We start from the raw sequence: 20485 nt of genomic DNA, 5'->3' as shown, positions 1-20485 counted from the left end.
ACTTAAAAATGCCTTGAAGATCCACTAACTTTAATTCAGATCGGGCGGCTGGCTTTACTTTCAAAAAAAAAATGGATTTCCCAACTTTGCTTCAAGTTTTAATCTCTCTCTCACAACATGCTCTATCAGTGCACCACTGCTCTTCGCAAGGGCTGCAAGTTGCTTATCAGAGGCCACCATCTTTGTTTCCAAAGACTTCACTTGTTGACCAAGCCCTCTCTCCATCTGCTTTGTTCTAACTGCACGCATGTAATTTTCCGAGTAAGCTTTGCATCAACCTGTTTTGAGACATGAGTAAGCCTTGCTTCAACCTGTTGTAAGGCCCCTTTTACACTTTCCCCAATCTTCAACAAATCCTCCTTTGTAACTTCATGGTTGTCCGTTCCTTTGACTTTGCCTTGCTTTCTTTCCATTACTAATATGAGAAAGATTTAGATTGACAAAATGGAATTATCTATAAGCTTCCACACATATCGTCTCTCTCTCTCTCTCTCGCTTTACCTGGTCCCGCCTTGGCTGCCGATGCCGGCCCCACCTGCACATGCGCAAGGCCGCAGCTACCGCCTCCTAGTGCTAATCTCGGCCTGGCTAAAGAAACACACACACACCTTTTTCGTCAGCATCACGCTCTGCACAAATTGCCCATATACCTTGCCAACTCGCCAGCGAGCTCATGATTAAACATATTGCATTGAGAGTTTCGACTCTATAAAATCTCTCATCTAGGCCGAGACAAGGGCATAGGATTGGAAAGCTGTGCTTGTGGGATATACTCTGGGCTTGGATTTCGGTGCATTTGGATCACATTGCCGGTTGTATAGTACACTGCGTGCACATTGTACACGAGAGAAACCTATTACATCCATTGCATCGACTAGTGAGCGCCATTTGAGACATTGTTACCTAAGAAATTGAGTGCCTACAAGAAGGCCTAGCGAGTTATTTATTGACTAAATCATTAGCCGTATCTTGTTCTAGACTTGGCCTCGACTTCTAGATCCCTCATTCCATATCTAAGTGGCATTCATAAGTGAACACACTTGCAAGCCTCTGAGCAGAGTAAAATCAAAGTACACGATAGAAATTTGGCAGTTAGGCCACCGCTTAGACTCAACCCAGGCACTGAATTTGACCGCTTAAGTTGACCTAGAGATGGCACGAGTGCATGTGAGCTATTCATCATCTAAAAACTGAAAATTGGAATCGGATTCGGTCTTTAGGCCTTCTAATTGATCATTAAGGGCTGCTAATACTAGCAAATTGAAATTATAGATTGGGAAAACCACTGGTCACCCGCGTGAAGGTGTAAAATCAATCCAAGGCCTAGTATAAAATTGTGAATCCATAAACGAATTTGGTAGCGGTGAGACCGTACACAAGGAACCTCGACTTGTCGTAACAGTCGCAAGTTTCTGAAAGTTTCTGAATCAGCCATTAGCTAGCAAATCAGTGCAAGTAGTGCATAAATCCTTTTGTGCTAGCTTCAATCTAATTCAGCTAAAAGTGAGAGCTCAAGGCACAAGTGTGACTGTCAAGGGTACACCAAGAATTTTGTGTTCATTGTAAAATGGCAGTCCTGCTAAATAGAATTTTGCAGATTGTGTGCTAAAGTAAACACAGGTTAGCTCGAACCACTAATTTCTATGAAGATGCAGTCGTTGCAGTACAGTGGTAAGTATCTTGCCAACTAGTGCTATAGCTATACAGGTAGGTCAAATCAGAGAGATCACAGCTAAGCTTAGCAATGAACTTTGAATTAGGAAAACCACTGGTCACCCGTGGGAGAGGCTAGAAAAAGGGAATACAAGTGCTCAGCAGGTCAGTAATAGGGTTGAAAGATAAAATGGAGCAGTAGATACAACAGCCACAATCAATGGCAACATCGGCAAATCAAAGCAGTTATGATGCAACTTCAAGATCATTAATAACAGTCAAAACAGTTGGCGTCAGGTTGGATTTAATAGGTCATTTCAAAGACTTTCCATGCTACATGGATGATGCAGACAATCGCTATCTAAAGTCCAAGCAAAATGCTCTGAAAAGCCCGACAATACAGGTAGTGGAAGTAGAAGAAGCTACCAACATGGCTAATTCACAAAAGAACCTAATGGAAGATTGTTTAGGATCAGTGTACATGAAGATCAAACCAGGTAGTGAGTTGGACATAATAAAATTGCGCAGGCAAGATCTTCCAGAGGTTAGCAGTTGCCGAGTCACTGTGCACTTGATAAAGTCAAATTACAAGGACAAAAACTGTAGCAGTCTCTATAGAGATATGGAGGGTAGATGGTACAAAGCAGAAACACCTCAACAAGCGATGGAAGAGCCAGATCAATGCTTCATAGCACATGAAGATGGTTCAAAGTTGGGTTACAAATACATGTCGACAAGTGGTAATATTTACCGCTTGATAATGAGCTTACCTTTAGCTTCCAATGCAGATACACTGGTAGCTCAGAACAGAGAAATCACTCAAGAGACAAGGCCTACTATAATCAATCTGCCAAAAAATGAAGACACAGTCAGTAGGAAGGAATTCCTTTAAGCCATGTGTAAATGAAGGTTGCCTTCAACCACTTCAAAAGTCAACAAGCAATCTGAACCAATAGCCATTCATTGGATCAACGAAACAAGATGGAAAGATCCAATTTATGTAGATTCTGATGGACAAAGATGGGTTCAAGTCACAGGGGTAAGGACATTTTGCGAGTCAATTCCTAGGACACTATGGGCAACGTGCAATGGGGACAGGAGCTATGATATAGATGGAAGATGCTATGAATTAGATCTTATTGCAGATAAATTCTCAGAAAGAGCTGTAGCTTTCATCTTGTCACCTTCAACTCCACAAGACCAAATTGAGAAACGGACACATGATGAAATGATATCTAACCAGGTAAATATTGGTCACACTGCCACTATTGCACAAAGTCAATCACTAGAAGATAGGGAAGTGCACTTTAAAAGCTCTAGGCTTCCACTGAAACATGATCAGACTTTGAATTTGTATGAGCACAATTCAACTTCTTTCATTACACAGATGAGTGCCACAACACAATAGTCACGGGTACAAAACACTACACATGCACCACAAAATGTACCAACACAAACACACGTACAATCAATGGAAGAATCAACTATTGAGATAGCACGACATCACAAAGACCTAGCTCAATCAGCTGAGCTAGATGACAAAGCTAAAATATCCACATCTGGCATAAGGAAGATGCCTCTTATAGATAGGGAACACTCTCGGATGGGGGGAGTCCAATCTCCACCTCACTTACTGCAATCAAGACAACCCTATCAACTGCAAACAGTAAAAGAGAGTCACAATACTCTCTTACAAATCAGAGGACAACAAAAGCCAAATACAGGATCGAAGCGACAACAGAGTCCTAAGACTATACAAAAGCCACAGATAAAGGATCACATGTTCATAACAGACATAGAATTAAAGTTGGTCACAGGGCTGAAACGACCATCTACCAGGGTTACAATGGAAGCTATTACAAGCTTCTTGAGAATGCCACAGTCGAAAAAGATAAGGGCAGTCAGTCAAAGCCAGTGTCAGTGTTGGTTTTCAAGTATCTACATGTCATGATGATGACATATTTGATCAAAGATACTATGGGAAACGAATACCAACAATATTATGAATAGATACCTCGACCAGGTATAGAACAAATAGGAATAGATGTGCATTGCTACGGATGTGGCATTAATCATCTAATACCCAATTTCCCAGTAAAGATGCACTTAGATATGATGAAGTAGCAAAACCAAGACAGTATCAGACTGTAAGCAACAGAATCATTAAAGCAGACGTCTCCAAGTCGAAAGTCAACAGAAAGAAAGCATATCTTGTCAAAGGATACCAGAGACAAACTGATGACTAAAATATTGGAGGTCAAAGGCGTCAATGATATTTTAATTGAAAATCAAGCTACCAAAAAAGATCAGCTACAACAGATGGTCAGCTTGGAATTTTTCAGGCCTGAAGTCGAAAGATCTGACAAGGATGCAGCGAACTCAATGTCAGAGGAAGTGGATGAAGAAATTATCTGTGACCCAGAACCAGAGAAGGGATGGGCAGTCAAGGACTTGCCAGTGAAGATTTCAAGAAGCAGAAATGTGGAATCAAAGATCCTACATAATAATGCTAATAGCACAGATAGTTCATCGCTAAGGGATGTACCCAAGATTTCAACAGAGGCAGAGATCAAATATCAAAACCAAGAAAAAGACATCTCAATGTGTTCAAATGATGGCAAGAATCAAAAAACAGAGCCGGTCATAAAGTCAGATCCTAATATTGTCCCACCAGTGGAAAATGCCAAAGAGCCAAAGGTGACGCAAATCATAATTAACTTGAACAATCAGAAGCAAATGGGGCATCAAGCACATGGAGCCTATCAAAAGACAAACAAAGAGATCAATAAAGAGCAATGTGAACCAAAGGCCACGGTAAGCATTGCATCTGAAGAAAAGAGTCAACTTACTTCTGTCCAGCTGGTAGAGGAAATTAAAGACTCCAACAGTTGTTCAAAAATAGAGGCACAAAAGACGGTTCAAGTCAGTTTAAAAGCAGAAATCACCAAAGCATGTCATCAACAAGGAAAGTTACAAACATCCTAAGTAATTACATCTCGACGTTCATCATCAGAAGACAAGGGAAAAGCAAAAGTCCAAGGAGGCTTAACCTCTTCCTCTGAAGAACAAAAGTCCAACAAGGAGGTCACAAATGAAATTAAACAATCAAAGCAAACAGGAGTGGCTTCAGCACCCCAGGGAAACCAAGACCAACAACCTCGACAAGAGTATAAAAGGTCTTTCAGCCAAAATACCCAACTCAGTGTAAATAAAGACACAAGCAACACATCAAAACCTATGTTGCAGCCAATGACATCAATGTCAAAGATCCAGTTTGGGTAAATGATCCTACTCTCAACAATTCAGGTAAACAAATGGGATGGATTTCCTCCCAGTACAACTTAGAAGAGCAAGGCTACTACAATGGTCAACCGAATGTTTGGTTACCCAAACCAAAGATATCAGGCTATACAGTAGCAAATAACTTCAAACCAAAACAACAAACAGGTAAATCAAGATTAAATTCAACTCAAAATAGGAGATCGAACAACAGGACTAGAAACAGGTTCAAAAACGATTCTCAATCTAAAAGGCCTACATATCTTCAAGGGAATTTACCAACCGTGATTCCCAAAAATGGCACGGAACAGATACAGTTGAATACAAAAGTACATACAAAAATATTTGTGCCATCAAATATACTTCAAGCACAGGGATATTACAGAGGACAAAAACAAATCTGGTTACCCAAGGCACCAAGACCAAATTTTACACAACTTGAAGATAATTTCAGCTACAAACACCGATAGATAAAGGTTATAGGTCCAAAAAGTCAATAAGTCGTTTATAAAAATAAGCCAACAACAAATAGCAGATACGTATGGGTGCCAAAGCAGACAAACGAGCAGAAGAAGATTAAAGTCATCTCCCATTTCCAACAAAATGAAACTAGCCAATCTTCTCAGATAATAGACCAAAAGTTACAACAAGCAATTTTGACAACCAAGGTCACCCAGGTATGGCCAAAAAAACCTACCTTGCCAATATGGTCCTTTAATAACCCTCTTTTTGAGGATCTGAGCTCTAAATGTCTAGATATATACTTTGTTGAGAGCTCAAGACAGTAGTCAAGTCAAGTCAAGTCACAAAAAAAAAAATCAAGAGTCGGGCAGCTGAGCCGATAAATGAGCAAAGCATTAGACCTAAGCTTCGAGTCCTAATATTTTTCTGTGGTCTATGAGTCTAGCTAATTAGGCTACAGCTCAAGCTGGAAGAGTTGAGCATAATTATATCAAGTCGCTCATTCTGAATAGGTGAGCATAGTCAATGTATTATTTTAATCATGGTGGAGAGGCGAAGTGTTCAAAACAAAACACACACGAACTTGCGCACATTAGGAGAGTGGTAACCATTGCATCAAACGACCTTCTCGAGATTAATGGAAGCTAGTAAAGTGAATTTAATTTACTTTTTTAGCTACATTAAACTCTGAGGAGCACCCATCAATACACTTCTCTCGCACAGCATAATCTTACCCATGCATAAACCTCTGCAAGCATATCGAATGTCCCATTATTGGACATTTGCATTACACACACTTTATTGTTCCACCCATGCACACACCTTGCAGGTACAGGCAACAGCAAAACAACTCCAGACTCAAGGAAGATCATCGACCCTTTTCAAGGGACAGAAGGCTTAAACAATTCACTTTCACATTATTTATATAAGCCCAATCAATTCAGTCCCTAAACACCCACCATTGTATATTCCCATAATAAGATCACATACCTTTGGACACTTTTTCCCATGAGGTTTTTCCCCATTGGTCATCCAGGGTTTCCAGACCCTAATGCACTATACATATTCTTTTATTTTTCTTTATTCCCATAATAAATCAAGCCAATTGCTTTTACTTGAATCCAGATCACTAATCTCATATTCACCAACAAGTCAACCCAACAGCTTAGAGCTCTTCAGAACAACATTACCACCAATTTCAAATCTCTCCAGTGCAAGCCAACCAGGCAACGCACGAGGACGTGCACTGAAATCGGATGTGGGGAGTGTTTGGTGGCTAAGTCAACAATGGCCAAACGGACCAGTCAAAGAGGCTATTTACTATTATTAGTAAATGCTAATGAGGCCAGATGATGCGGATGTGAAGTAAAGATGAAGATGAAGCAAATACAAGCAACAGATGCAGAGAAGAGTTGGAATTGATGACTATCTATGGAGTTACGGTCACAATTGACGGCCACTTAAGTTTTAGGATTTTCCATCAAATGACCACAAATGCGGGTTGTAATTATGTTTTGGGCTCATCAAGAGTTTCAAGTTGTAAACATTGAGCTATATTTAGATCCTGGGCAGTGCAGATAGCAGATTAAGTGAGTTTGGCCATTTGAGTGCCCGACCACTACTAAAAAGCCTAGAGAGTATATAACTCAAAACACACAATGTGAAAGGGGATTCTTACTCACTTGAGATAATTTTTGTGAAGAAGGAGATGGCTATGGAGTTCTTGAGCTTCCTACGCGCGTGCATGGACGATTTGGCCTCATGCCAATCACTAAACTCTAACCTCTTCTCTCTCATTTGCTCATGGTGTAATCAATGCTTGATTAATCAAAGATTAGTGGCTGATTTTTTTATTAATCTCTCTCTTTTTTCATATTTCCCTCTTGTTTAAGCATGCTACTAAGTGTGTGTAGGCTTGTGTAGAGTGTTGGTGCCCGGTGTGGTCATTCTATGCTATTCTATGCTCATTGTGTGCTTGATTAGAGTTGGATTAGTGATTGATTAGAGAGTAGTGCATGATTAAGCTTGTGTATGAGAGATTAGGCCGAATGGTAGAGTAAGTAGTGTGCTCACTCCTCGTAGCAACATCATACCCTCTCCGTAGCTTTCTTTGTGTGTAGGTTTCACCTTCTAATCCTCCATTTGGCACGCACAAGCCACTTGTGTGTTTCCATGCCCTAGCCGGATCCTACTCCTCGGATTGACATTATGTTGATGTCCTCCCTATGCTAGGATGACGTTCTAACACTCTACCAAATAAATAATACGACGTCCATCTTAGGTGATAGGAATGTGCGTGAGGGTTAACATGCCCCCCTACTTGATGTAGATTCTGTCCTCGGAAGCTATTGAGTTGAAGCTCGTTCGTCGAGGTGGAAGATCATTTGAGATGAATGTCCTTAGCCGTCTTTTTCCACTGCAAAATCAAACAACATTGGCACAGTAATTGCATTCTCATATACAATTAAAAAGCATATGCACTTGTAGGCAGACAATTTGATTGGTAACAGAAATTTAAAACATTTGTCAGCAAAAACATTAAGTTTCAATATAATCAAACGCATAAACAGTTGTAAATGTAAAAAATTAAACAAGTCTAGGGTCACTAATTTAACAATGGTCGAAAGGCACTAAAGATCGATTATTAATACCATGGGCAAGCTTCTCAATTTTCTCTGGTAAATTAAGTTGTTTAACGAGAGCCAAGTATTTCATGTCGGAGAGATGACTAGAGGCTATACCTAGAAGACCTTGTAGTTAAGCTACGATAAAAGTAATTTCTCATGAAATCATTACCTGACTGATTACCTTTTCTTTGACCCCCCAGAGTCTCATCACAGTGATTAAATTTTGATGTACGTGCTTATTTTGTATGCCTTGGGTTTTTTGCTTTTCAAGGAAAAGCGCCCACACTGGGAACCTCTAGGGCTCTAGTACCATAGGCGATGCATGTGAGTGGAGTACCAAACCAAGCTGATATTTCTCTTTCCACTTTAGATTTTACATTGTGGCACTTTGATTTTTTTGTTTGTTCGTTTTTAGCATTTTAATTTTGTAACTTTGGGGAGTCATATAACACTGTTACCCTCCCCAGGCTCATCACACTAGTAAACTCCCTTTTATGATACTTAAGCTAAAGGTCAATAGGGACTAAGCCCACTAGAAAGTCCTAGTACATTTTACACAATGCTGCCTAAATTGGATTAAGAATCTAAGTAACCATTGATAATTAGGAAGGCATTCCCCATGGTATTAAGAGAAGATCTCTAACGCCTAGCTTGGTCAAACTAGCTTAGTCAGACTGCTTGATTTTTAAACCTAGACAAGTGATTATGACAAAAAATTACATTGAATTTAATGTTTGATAGGTTTGATACTAAGAAAATGTGTTGAAAATTATGTTATCACAATCACAATTAAAGCAGACAAACATGGATGCAAAAAGATAAGGGACAATGCTAATGGACAAGAAACACCTGTTTGTGTTGATGGTCGTGCTTGATTTGAAGTATGAACGAGAGAAAGATTCCATGAAGGTCCAAATCCTAACAACAGCAACACGTTCCTATACACACTAGGAAACACAAAGAATACCTCTAGGAGACACATCAATGGGAAAAGGTACCAGCACTTATTAGGGATGAGAAAAATTACAAGTTTCTCATTTTTTCCATCTGTAGTAGTTATTGAACTATAAGCTCATGAAAGGATTTTCCAAAATGAGTGGATCTACGATGGTTTTGGAATTTTTTCCCAAAACCCTCAAAGGACACTTTTATGTCCTGTTAGGTTACCATTCTAGTGTTAATATAATGACATAGAGTGAAAAAATTGTGAATCTTGAGACCAAACCACTCATGCTACTAAGAATAATAGGTTGGACAAGTGGTGGACCTTGAATGTAAACCCGCCATGTATGAAATATCGTGGATTTAAGGTATTTCAACGGAGCCTAGCATCTTGGAGAAATGGTGCTGCTTGCTTCTCTTCACATTTCAATGGCGCCTATCCTGGATAAATGGTGGAGCATCCTTCTCTCCATGTTTCAATGGATCCCAGCTTCGACAAGTGGTGGACCTTTGGTTCTCTCTATGTTTCAATAGAGTTAGCTTGGACAAGTGGTGGACCTTGGAATCAAATCCCCATGTAAAATCTATCATGGTAACTCCAACTGGTGAGAAAGAATAACGTTTAAGATATAGCCTTATAGGTTGGACAAGTGGTGGACCTTAACACCGAGATCTTCTTAACGTCATGACATAGAGTGGAAAAGTGGTGACTCTTGAGACCAAACCACTCATGCTACTAGAAATAATAGGTTGGACAAGTGGTGGACCTTGAATGTAAACCCCCCATGTACAAAATATCGTGGGTTTAACGTATTTCGATGGAGCCTAGCATCTTGGAGACATTGTGCAGCTTGCTTCTCTTTATGTTTCAATAGAGCCTATCTTGGACAAATGGTGGAGCATCCTTCTCTCCATCTTTCAATGGACCCTAGCTTGGACAAGTGGTGGACCTTGGAGACATCCTAGCATCTTGGAGACATGGTGCAGCTTGCTTCTCTTCATGTTTCAATGGAGCCTATCTTGGACAAATGGTGGAGCATCCTTCTCTCCATGTTTCAATGGACCATAGCTTGGACAAGTGGTGGACCTTTGCTTCTCTCTATATTTCAATAGAATTAGCTTGGACAAGTGGTGGACCTTGGAACCAAACCCCAATGTAAAACCTATCATAGTCACTCCAAGTGGCGAGAAAGAATACCCTTTAAGATATAGCCTTATAGGTTGGACAAGTGTTGGACCTTAACACCCAGATATTCTTAATATAATGACATAGAGTGGAAAAGTGGTGAATCTTGAGAGCAAACCACTCACGCTACTAGCAATAATAGGTTGGACAAGTGGTGGACCTTGAATGTAAACCCCCCATGTACAAAATATCGTGGGTTTAAGGTATTTCAATGAAGCCTAGCATCTTGGAGACATGGTGCAACTTGCTTCTCTTCATGTTTCAATGGAGTCTATCTTGGACAAATGGTGGAGCATCCTTCTCTCCATCTTTCAATGGACCCTAGCTTGGACAAGTGGTGGACCTTTGCTTCTCTCTATGTTTCAATAGAGTTATCTTGGACAAGTGGTGGACCTTGGAACCAAACCCCAATGTAAAACCTATCATGGTCACTCCAAGTGGTGAGAAAGAACAACCTTTAAGATATAGCCTCATAGGTTGGACAAGTGGTGGACCTTAACACCCCGATATTCTTAATATAATTACATAGAGTGAAAAAGTGGTGAATCTTGAGACAAAACCACTCATGCTACTAGTGATAATAGCTTGGACAAGAGGTGGACCTTGAACGTAAACCCCCCAGGTTTCAACAGAGTTAGCTTTGACAAATGGTGAGGCATCCTTCTCTCCATGTTTCAATGGAGCCTAGCTTGGACAAGTGGTGGACCTTCGCTTCTCTCTATGAGAAGAATAGAGTTAGCTTCGATAAGTGGTGGACCTTGGAACCAAACCCCCATGTAAAACATATCATGGTCATTCCAAGTGGTGACAAAGAATACCCTTTAAGATATACCCTTATAGGTTGGACAAGTGGTCGACCTTAACACCCTGATCTTCTTAATATAATGACATAGAGTGGAAAAGTGGTGAATCTTGAGACCAAACCACTCATGCTACTAGGGATAATATCTTGGACAAGTGGTTGACCTTGAATTTAAACCCCACATGTAAAAAATATCGTGCGTTAAAGGTATTTCAATGGATCCTAGCATCTTGGAGACATGGTGCAGCTTGCTTCTCTTCATGTTTCAATGAAGCTTATCTTCGACAAATTGTGAATCATCCTTCTCTCCATGTTTCAATGGAGCCTATCTTGGACAAGTGGTGGACCTTTGCTTCTCTCTATGTTTCCATAGAGTTAGCTTGGACAAGTGGTGGACCTTGCAACCAAACCCCCATGTAAAACATATCATGGTCATTCCAAGTGGTGAGAAAGAATACCCTTTAAGATATAGCCTTATAGGTTGGACAAGAGGTTGACCTTAAAACCCAGATCTTCTTAATATAATGACATAGAGTGGAGAAGAGGTGAATCTTGAGACCAAACCACTCATGCTACTAAGGATAATAGGTTGGACAAGTGGTGGACCTTGAATGTAAACCCCCCATGTAGGAAATATCGTGGGTTTAAGGTATTTCAATGGAGCCTAGCATCTTGGAGACATGGTGCATCTTGCTTCTCTTCATGTTTCAATGGAGCCTTTCTTGGACAAATGGTGGAGCATCCTTCTCTACATGTTTCAATGGAGCCTAGCTTGGACAAGAGGTGGACCTTTTCTTCTCTCTATCTTTCAATAGAGTTAGCTTGGACAAGTGGTGGACCTCGGAACCAAACCCCCATGTAAAACCTATCATGGTCACTCCAAGTGGTCAGAAAGAATAACCTTTAAGATATAGTCTTTTGGTTGGACAAGTGGTGAACCTTAACACCCAAATATTCTTAATATATTGACATAGAGTGGAAAAGTGGTGAATCTGGAGAGCAGACCACTCATGCTACCAGTGATAATAGGTTGGACAAGTGGTGGACCTTGAATGTAAGCTCCCCATGTACAAAATAACGTGGGTTTAAGGTATTTCGATGGAGGCTAGCATCTTGGAGACATGGTGCAGCTTGCTTCTCTTCATGTTTCAATGGAGTCTATCTTGGACAAATGGTGGAGCATCCTTTTCTCCATCTTTCAATGGACCCTAGCTTGGACAAGTGGTGGACTTTTGCTTCTCTCTATGTTTCAATAGAGTTAGATTGGACAAATGGTGGACCTTGGAACCAAACCCCCATGTAAAACCTATCATGGTCACTCCAAGTGGTGAGAAAGAATAACCCTTAAGATATAGCCTTATAGGTTGGACAAGTGGTGGACCTTAACACCCAGATATTCTTAATATAATGACATAGAGTGAGAAAGTGGTGAATCTTGAGACCAAACCACTCATGCTACTAGCGTTAATAGGTTGGACAAGTGGTGGACCTTGAATGTAAACCCCCCAGGTTTCAATAGAGTTAGATTTGACAAATGGTGGAGCATTCTTCTCTCCATGTTTCAATGGAGCCTACCTTGGACAAGTGGTGGACCTTTGCTTCTCTCTATGAGAAGAATAGAGTAAGCTTGGATAAGTGGTGGAACTTGGAACCAAACCCCCATGTAAAACATATCATGGACATTTCAAGTGGTGAGAAATAATACCCTTTAAGATATACCCTTATAGGTTGGACAATTGCTCGACCTTAACACCCTGATCTTCTTAATATAATGACATAGAGTGGAAAAGTGGTGAATCTTGAGACCAAACCACTCATGCTACTAGGGATAATAGCTTGGACAAGTGGTTGACCTTGAATTTAAACCCCACATGTAAAAAATATCGTGGATTTAAGGTATTTCAATGGATCTTAGCATCTTGGAGACATGGTGCAGCTTGCTTCTCTTCATGTTTCAATGAAGCCTATCTTCGACAAATGGTAGATTATCCTTCTCTCCATGTTTCAATGGAGCCTATCTTGGACAAGTGGTGGACATTTGCTTCTCTCTATGTTTCAATAAAGTTACCTTGGACAAGTGGTGGAGCTTGGAACCAAACCCCCATGTAAAACATATCATGGTCATTCGAAGTGGTCGACCTTAACACCCAGATCTTTTTAATATAATGACATAGAGTGGAAAAGTGGTGAATCTTGAGACCAAACTACGCATGGTACTAAGGATAATAGGTTGGACAAGTGGTGGACCTTGAAAGTAAACCTGCCATGTACGAAATATCATGGGTTTAAGGTATTTCAATGGAGCCTATCATCTTGGATACATGGTGCAGCTTGCTTCTCTTCAAGTTTCAATGGAGCCTATCTTGGACAAATGGTGGAGCATCCTTCTCTCCATGTTTCAATGGACCCTAGCTTGGACAAGTGGTGGACCTTTGCTTCTCGCTATGTGTCAATAGAGTTAGATTGGACAAGTGGTGGATCTTGGAACCAAACCCCCATGTATAACCTATCATGGTTACTCCAAGTGGCGAGAAAGAATACCCTTTCAGATATAGCCGTCTAAGGTTGGACAAGTGGTGGACCTTAACACCCAGATCTTCTTAATATAATGACATAGAGTGGAAAAGTGGTGAACCTTGAGATCAAACCACTCATTCTACTAGTGATAATAGGTTGGACAAGTGGTGGACCTTGAATGTAAACCCCCCATGTACAAAATATCGTGGGTTTAAGGTATTTCAATGAAGCCTAGCATCTTGGAGACATGGTGCAACTTGCTTCTCTTCATGTTTCAATGGAGCCTATCTTGGATAAATGGTGGAGCATCCTTCTCTCCATGTTTCAATGGACCTTAGCTTGGAGAAGTGGTGGACCTTTTCTTCTCTCTATGTTTCAATAGAGTTAGCTTGGACAAGTGGTGGACCTTGGAACCAAACCCCCATGTAAAACCTATCATGGTCATTCCAAGTGGTGAGAAAGAATACCCTTTAAGATATAGCCTTACAGGTTGGACAAGTGGTGGACCTTAACACCCAGATCTTCTTAATATAATGACATAGAGTGGAAAAGTGGTGAATCTTGAGACCAAACCACTCATGCTACTAGCGATAATAGGTTGGACAAGTGGTGGACCTTGAACGTAAACCCCCCATGTACGAAATATCATGGGTTTAAGATATTTCAATGGATCCCAGCATCTTGGAGACATGGTGCAGCTTGCTTCTCTTCATGTTTCAATGGAGCCTATTTTGGACAAATGGTGGAGCATCCTTCTCTCCATGTTTCAATGGACCCTAGATTGGACAAGTGGTGGACGTTTGCTTCTCTCTATGTTTCAATAGAGTTAGCCTATATTAGACAATTAGTAGACCTCAAATCTCTCCTTGTTGTCTGGAGTTGAGCTTGGACAAGTGGTGGACCTTACTTCTCCCTTCCCTTAGTTTACTAGCTTAAAAGATCACTATGTATACTTGCTTAGATCTAGCTTGAACAAGTGGTGGACCTTGTATTCACACAAACTTAATCCATTACAAAAAAGAATATGTTAAAATAACATTTGGTTTTTTTTTGTTTCAGGAAAGATGTCTCCAAAAAAACAGGTTGCAAGGGTTGCTGTCTCAGTTGACTATACTTGCAATGATCTCAGGAAATGGTATTTGTACATACATGGTATAGAGGGTGCACAATTTCATAAGGTGCATCTATTTATTGCCAAAAAGGAGAATGACAGCTTGTTTGAAGATGTTGGACAAGTTGTGGAAGCATCTGTCTCTGTAGTTGATAGTCATCCGAAGGTGGAATGCATTGAAATTCTAGTTCCAATGAATCTAGAATTTCAACTATCTCCAGTAGCATATGCATTGGAGAGCATGTCTAGAAACAAAGAAGAGACAATGTTTTCTCGAGGATGGAAGTTTGCAGAATCAAATCCAAATATCACAACAGATCAACTTCAAAGCTCCATAATTGCCACACTACAACGAAAAAAGTTGAAAGCTTCACGACCACCATCCACAAAGAAGCAAGAAAAAGTGCAGAAAGTAGCAGCTAAGCAAACTAGTTCCATTTTGGATGTAGACAAGGCATCCTTGGCATCCTCATCAACAGAGGGTTCAATGTCAAAGATGAGAATTGTGGATCCAGATGTTTTAGAAGCTGAGGCCATGAAAGGACAAGAAAAAGATACAGGTGGAATGAATAAGTACATAAACTTTTTCCTTTCCAATATAGAGAATTTGATATCCCTATTCAAAATTGTTGGCTTGCTCCTGATCACTATAATGCACGTATTATGGATAAAAAACACGTTGAAAGTGTGTTATTTGGATTTTCACGGAGTATGACCAAGCGTGCAGCATGTGCATATTTGATGCATGTTCGAAATGCAAAGTCAAAGAAGGGGACTCCTTTGGCAGTAGAAGAGGTAGAAGAGCAAAAAATTAAAGATTATCATTATTGGATTCTTGATGGGAAGCATTCAATCTATGCTGCAAAAGTTTTTCTTCACAATGAACAAAACAACAAAGAGATATTTGAAAGACTGATTAGCGTGTATAAATTTAGAAAGGCTCGCATTGTTGTGAATGCTCCTCCATTTGTTGCAACTGCTATATCTGCCATTGCAAATGAGGAGGCTCAGGCATTGTATGTCAAGCAACCTTACAGCCAAATATTGAGACACTTACGGAGTCAATGAATCTTCTCAGGACGACCACCAAAGGCAGCAAGTGGAATTGCAGAGGGACATGCATCTCGTGCCGGATGGGATGTAAGTTATTTTCTTTGTCTTTTTTATAGTGTTTAATTAACAAATCTTGCTCAATAGTTTAATTATTTCTCTATTTCTTTTTAGGCTTTTCTTCGATTGGCAAGAATGAGTGCAGCAGTAAGTTAGATTGCTAAACATGCCACACATGGTCACGTACTCTGATTTAATTTATGATTGCTGGATAGAAATCATTGAAAGGCTAGAAGAGGAAAATAAGAAACCCCCAACAACTGTATTTAGATACCTTTGTGGCCTTGAGGAATCAGAGGTAACGACTATTCAAGAAGAGATTAGAGATGAGAAGATTTTACTGTCAAAGAGTGAAAAGGATGGTGATGCAACTGACATGTATGATCGAATCAAGCAGTTGAAGCAAGACAAATTGATTCAAGATGCACTTCTTGAAGGCTTCAACAATTTGAATGAGTCTTCACCATGTAAAGACTGGGAGGAGGTGGTCAAAATGTATAACATCAATGATGTTGTTTATAAAACACTTTTAATGCTATGCGAGGAATGGATCAGATCTAGTTTGACGCGTGGAACAAAGAAAATGGCTTTTCCAGATGGAGCAATAAAATACATGCAATGGGCAATTCACCTTCAAAAGGAGAAAACTTGAGCCTAGAGATTTGCCATGGTCAATCTATGTGGTGAGCCTACAAATGGAAGGCAATCTCTACTTGATGCGCCACTTCAATAATAAAGTGCCTATTGGCTTATGTGTTTTAGATATGACAAAAAACGTTGGAGGCAATTTGAAGTGGAGTGAGGAGACATTTAACAATGCTTTGGATGGGATCTTGGCTATTGCTGGAGGGTCAACAGATCGTGGATTTGTCTTTCTTGCATTTGTGGATTTCACTAACTTCACAAAATTGCAATGTGCCTTTCACGCCATGGGAGATAATCTGAGCTACCATTGTTGTGGTGCATTGCATCACTTTCCATCAGCTCCTTGCAAAGGATCAATTCAATTCCTAACAGTTATTGCCTTCTTGGGACAAGGCAATGCATTTGAAGACCTGAGAAGAAGATCAGAGGAACATCCCATGCCAATTGATTGTTCTCTTCTTCAAGTAGCAAATAACGATATGTCAGATTTGCAATATTTGGAGGCCAAAAAAAGAGCTTTGGTCAAGCACTACATTCGTACATATTGTTTTGAAGACCACAAGCTTGTTGATGTTTTTGGTGATGGCTCCTTGGTTGCACAAGAAGGAATACAATAGAAAAAAGAAGTTATATGCTTAGTTGATAGTGTGGAGGAGGCAAAAAACATGGAGACCATGCTGCTAGACTTTGTTAAGTCTCATGAAGATATAGAAAAATGGGCTGGACTTCAACAATCCACTTCACAATCAGACGACAATGTGCCTATTACAGAGAAGAAGAAGAAGAACAACAACATCCTCTGTCAATGGAGGACTTTTTGGAAATGGAGACACGTATGTTTTGAGCTTCTTGTGCATGTTAGTGTTTCTTGTTACTGATTTGATACTTTTAATGTTAGATTTTGCTTTATATAGTATTGATTGAGTTTGTATTTTTTATCTCAGGCATTCAAGGTTTGAATGTAAATAGTAAATTACTTGAGTTTTTGAATGGTGGATCTTTAGACTAAAACTATAACATTTAATACTCACAAACACTTAATTACTTAAGAGCTTGAACTCAATAAGTTTTGGACCTTTTATCAATACCCCCTTGATATGATACATTAGATCCTAGCATGGTTAAATGGTGATGCTTCATAAATTGAACCTAGCTTAGACAGGTGCTAGAGCCTAAATTTAAACTAACCTTGCTAGAAGGGAGCTTATGTTTGGACTTTGAGAACTAGCATAAGTAATCAATTAGAGCATAGATTAGACATGTGGTAGTGGCCTTAGAGATCAAAATCTTAATGAGCTTGGAAAGATATTTAAGTACTGCAATTTACTTAGTTTTAGTACTCACTAAAGCCATAGCTTGACAAAAGGTGGACCTTACATGGATCCTAATTTCAAGAGGTGTGGTAGACGTTCAAACCAAGCTTATATAGCTTGGACATGTGGTGGGCCTTTCATGGATACTAGTTTAGACAAGTGTGGTACACCTTGTAACCAACACCCATTTGTTATATTAGCTTGGACAAGTAGTGGACCTTTCTTTTATGTTTCAATGGAGCATATTTTGGACAGGTGGTAGACCTTGTTTCTCTCCATGCTTTAATGGAGAGAAACATTATCTTGGACAAGTGGTGGACCTTGCTTTTATGTTTTAAAGGATCGTATTTTGGACAAGTGGTAGACATTGTTTCTCTCCATGGTTCAATGGAACCCACCTTAGACAAGTGAAGTACCTTGAAACCAAACCCCCATAATACAACCTACTAAATAGGTTGGAAAATTGGTGGGATATGAAACCATCCATGATAGAGCATAGTATAGGTGAAAACATAAGTGTTCCTTATATCAATTACCCATGCATAGCTTGGACAAGTGGTGGACCTTGATTCTCTCTATGTTTCAATGGATCCTATCTTGGACTAGAGATATATCTTACTTATTTCCATGCTTCAATGGATTGTAGCTTGGATAAGGAGTGGACCTTCAAACAAAACTCCACAGCATAGCATATATTAACAATTCATGGGTTTTATAGAGATTTTCTTGCCTATTTTGGAGAGTTGATAGACCTTTCTTCTCCATGCTTCAATGGATCTGAGGTTGGACAAGCGGAGCTGGAGAAGTGGTCAACCTTAAAATGAAACCTCCCATGCTACAACCCATCATAGATCGTATATGTAGTGGACCTTGAAACTCTTTTATGTCCCTAGCTTAGAGAAGCATTGCACTCTTGATTATCTCCATCTATGAAGGCAAGGTTGGACAAGTGGTGGACCTTCAAACCAGAATCTCTATGCAATAATAGGCAAGTGGTGGAGCTTGTTTTCTCCATGTTCCAATGGAGCCTAGCTTAGACAAACAATGGAGCTTGCTTCTCTCCATGTTTCAATGGATACTAGCTTTAGAAAAGTGGTGGAGCTTTGCTTCTCTCCATGTTCCAATGGACCATAGCTTAGACAAGTGGTAGACCTTGAAAAACACCCCCCGTATACAACATATTATGGGGTTTTCATGTTTCAATGGCACCTAGCTTGGACAAATGGTAGAGCTTGCTTCTCTTTATGTTTCAATGGATCCAATCTTAGCCAAGTGGTGGACCTTGAAACAAGAATCCCCCCCCCCCCCCCCCCCCATGTACAATGTATTATGGTTTTTGAAAGCACTGGGAGAAAATAATAGCTTTGATAAGTGGTGGACTTTGCTTCTCTCCATGCTTCAATGGAGCCGAGGTTGGACACATGTTGGAGAGAAGATGGTTTCCCATGAAATAAGACCATGCATGCTATAATCAATCATATGTTGTACACATGGTGGACCTTGCAATTGTTTTATATGCCTAACTTAGACAAGTGGAGGACCCTTGATTGCCTCCAGATATCAACAACAAGCCAAGTTTGGACAAGTGTAGTACCACCAAACCAGAATCTCTATGCTACAATAGAGTATAGGTAGGACACGTGGTGAACCTTGATATCAAACCATCCATGCTACTAGAGATGATAGGTTTCACATGTGGTGGAACCTTGTATCAATGTTCTATGTGTAGTTTTTGACTAGTGATAGACCTTGAAACTAATCCCTCTAGGCTACAAGAAAAAAGAGATGGATGAGGAGGCTAGACTAATTTTTTTGCATCAACGCATCCCATGTTACCACATATACTATAGGGTTCTTGGATAAGTGTTGGATCTTGTGTCAATGCTCCATGTCTAGCTTGGACAAGTGGTGGACCTTGGTTCTCTCTATGCTTCAAATGGGCAATAGATTGGAGACACAGTGGCCTTTTGTTTTTCAATGATTTTATTTTTTGGAAACCTTGGAGGCACCATGTAAGAGGCACTCTAAGTCTTCCATACAATGGACCTATTGGACTATAAAATAATGATATCTTTCTTTGATCTTGTTTATGCATAATATTTTCTTCTTTTTGCAGACACAAAGGAGTTAAGTGATATAAAAACTAGATGTATTTCACACTATGATTGGCATGAAGATCCTTTTGGGACACCAACTTTTCCTATTCCCAAAGATGTAATTTTACATATTAACAGTGTGGATTTTGAAGTGCGACTTTCATGTATTCAAGGAGCTAGTTATGGGCTATTTATGCATACTACCCTGGAAAGTGGTTTGACTATTCTAAACTATGGAGGGCATAAGTATAGATTTCAAGACTGGAAAAAGATATGCAAAATATTTCCAAGAGCTTATAAATATTCTCTTCTAGAGGATCCAAACATAGAAGAAGAGGAAGATCAATCATACATTATTGGTTGTGTAGAAGAAGGAAACGTGTCGGGCTATATAAATAGTTCTCACAGTACAAATGTCTATCCCAACGTATGCTATACATTTGATCCAAATTTTCCACCTTGGCATAAATGCACCTCTTCACACATCAAGTCAGAAGAATATGGCCATGTATGCATTGAGACTATTTGTCAAGTTGAAGCAGGAGAAGAGTTGTTTGCTGACTATAACTTTACTTGACATTGTAAAGTATTGTACATGGATGGAAATCTCAAGTACATGCATCATTTTCATTTTTCATGGATGAAATCTCAAGTGAATATAACATTTGATTATTGTTTAGTTTATGCTCAACGAGAATCTAGAGTGCTCTTATGCTTTGTGTGTTGTCTAACTTATTTGACT

At 39.8% G+C, this 20485-nt stretch overlaps 1 protein-coding gene and 1 pseudogene across 1 annotated transcript; both read left to right on the top strand.

The window, feature by feature from the left end:
- The first annotated feature begins 1843 nt into the window (after positions 1-1843).
- LOC147446570 (uncharacterized) lies at positions 1844-2560 on the top strand (annotated as a pseudogene).
- A 1412-nt stretch (positions 2561-3972) lies between these two features.
- LOC147446569 (uncharacterized) lies at positions 3973-4638 on the top strand. The gene has a single exon (XM_086524725.1). It carries the CDS (start codon positions 3973-3975, stop codon positions 4636-4638), a length of 666 nt encoding a protein of 221 aa, XP_086380851.1.
- The last annotated feature ends 15847 nt before the right edge of the window (positions 4639-20485 follow it).

This window comes from Adiantum capillus-veneris, chromosome 12 (genome assembly GCF_014529385.1).
Source record: "Adiantum capillus-veneris isolate H3 chromosome 12, ASM1452938v2, whole genome shotgun sequence".
Classification (NCBI taxonomy): domain Eukaryota; kingdom Viridiplantae; phylum Streptophyta; class Polypodiopsida; order Polypodiales; family Pteridaceae; genus Adiantum; species Adiantum capillus-veneris.
This window is presented reverse-complemented; position numbering and strand designations above follow the sequence as displayed.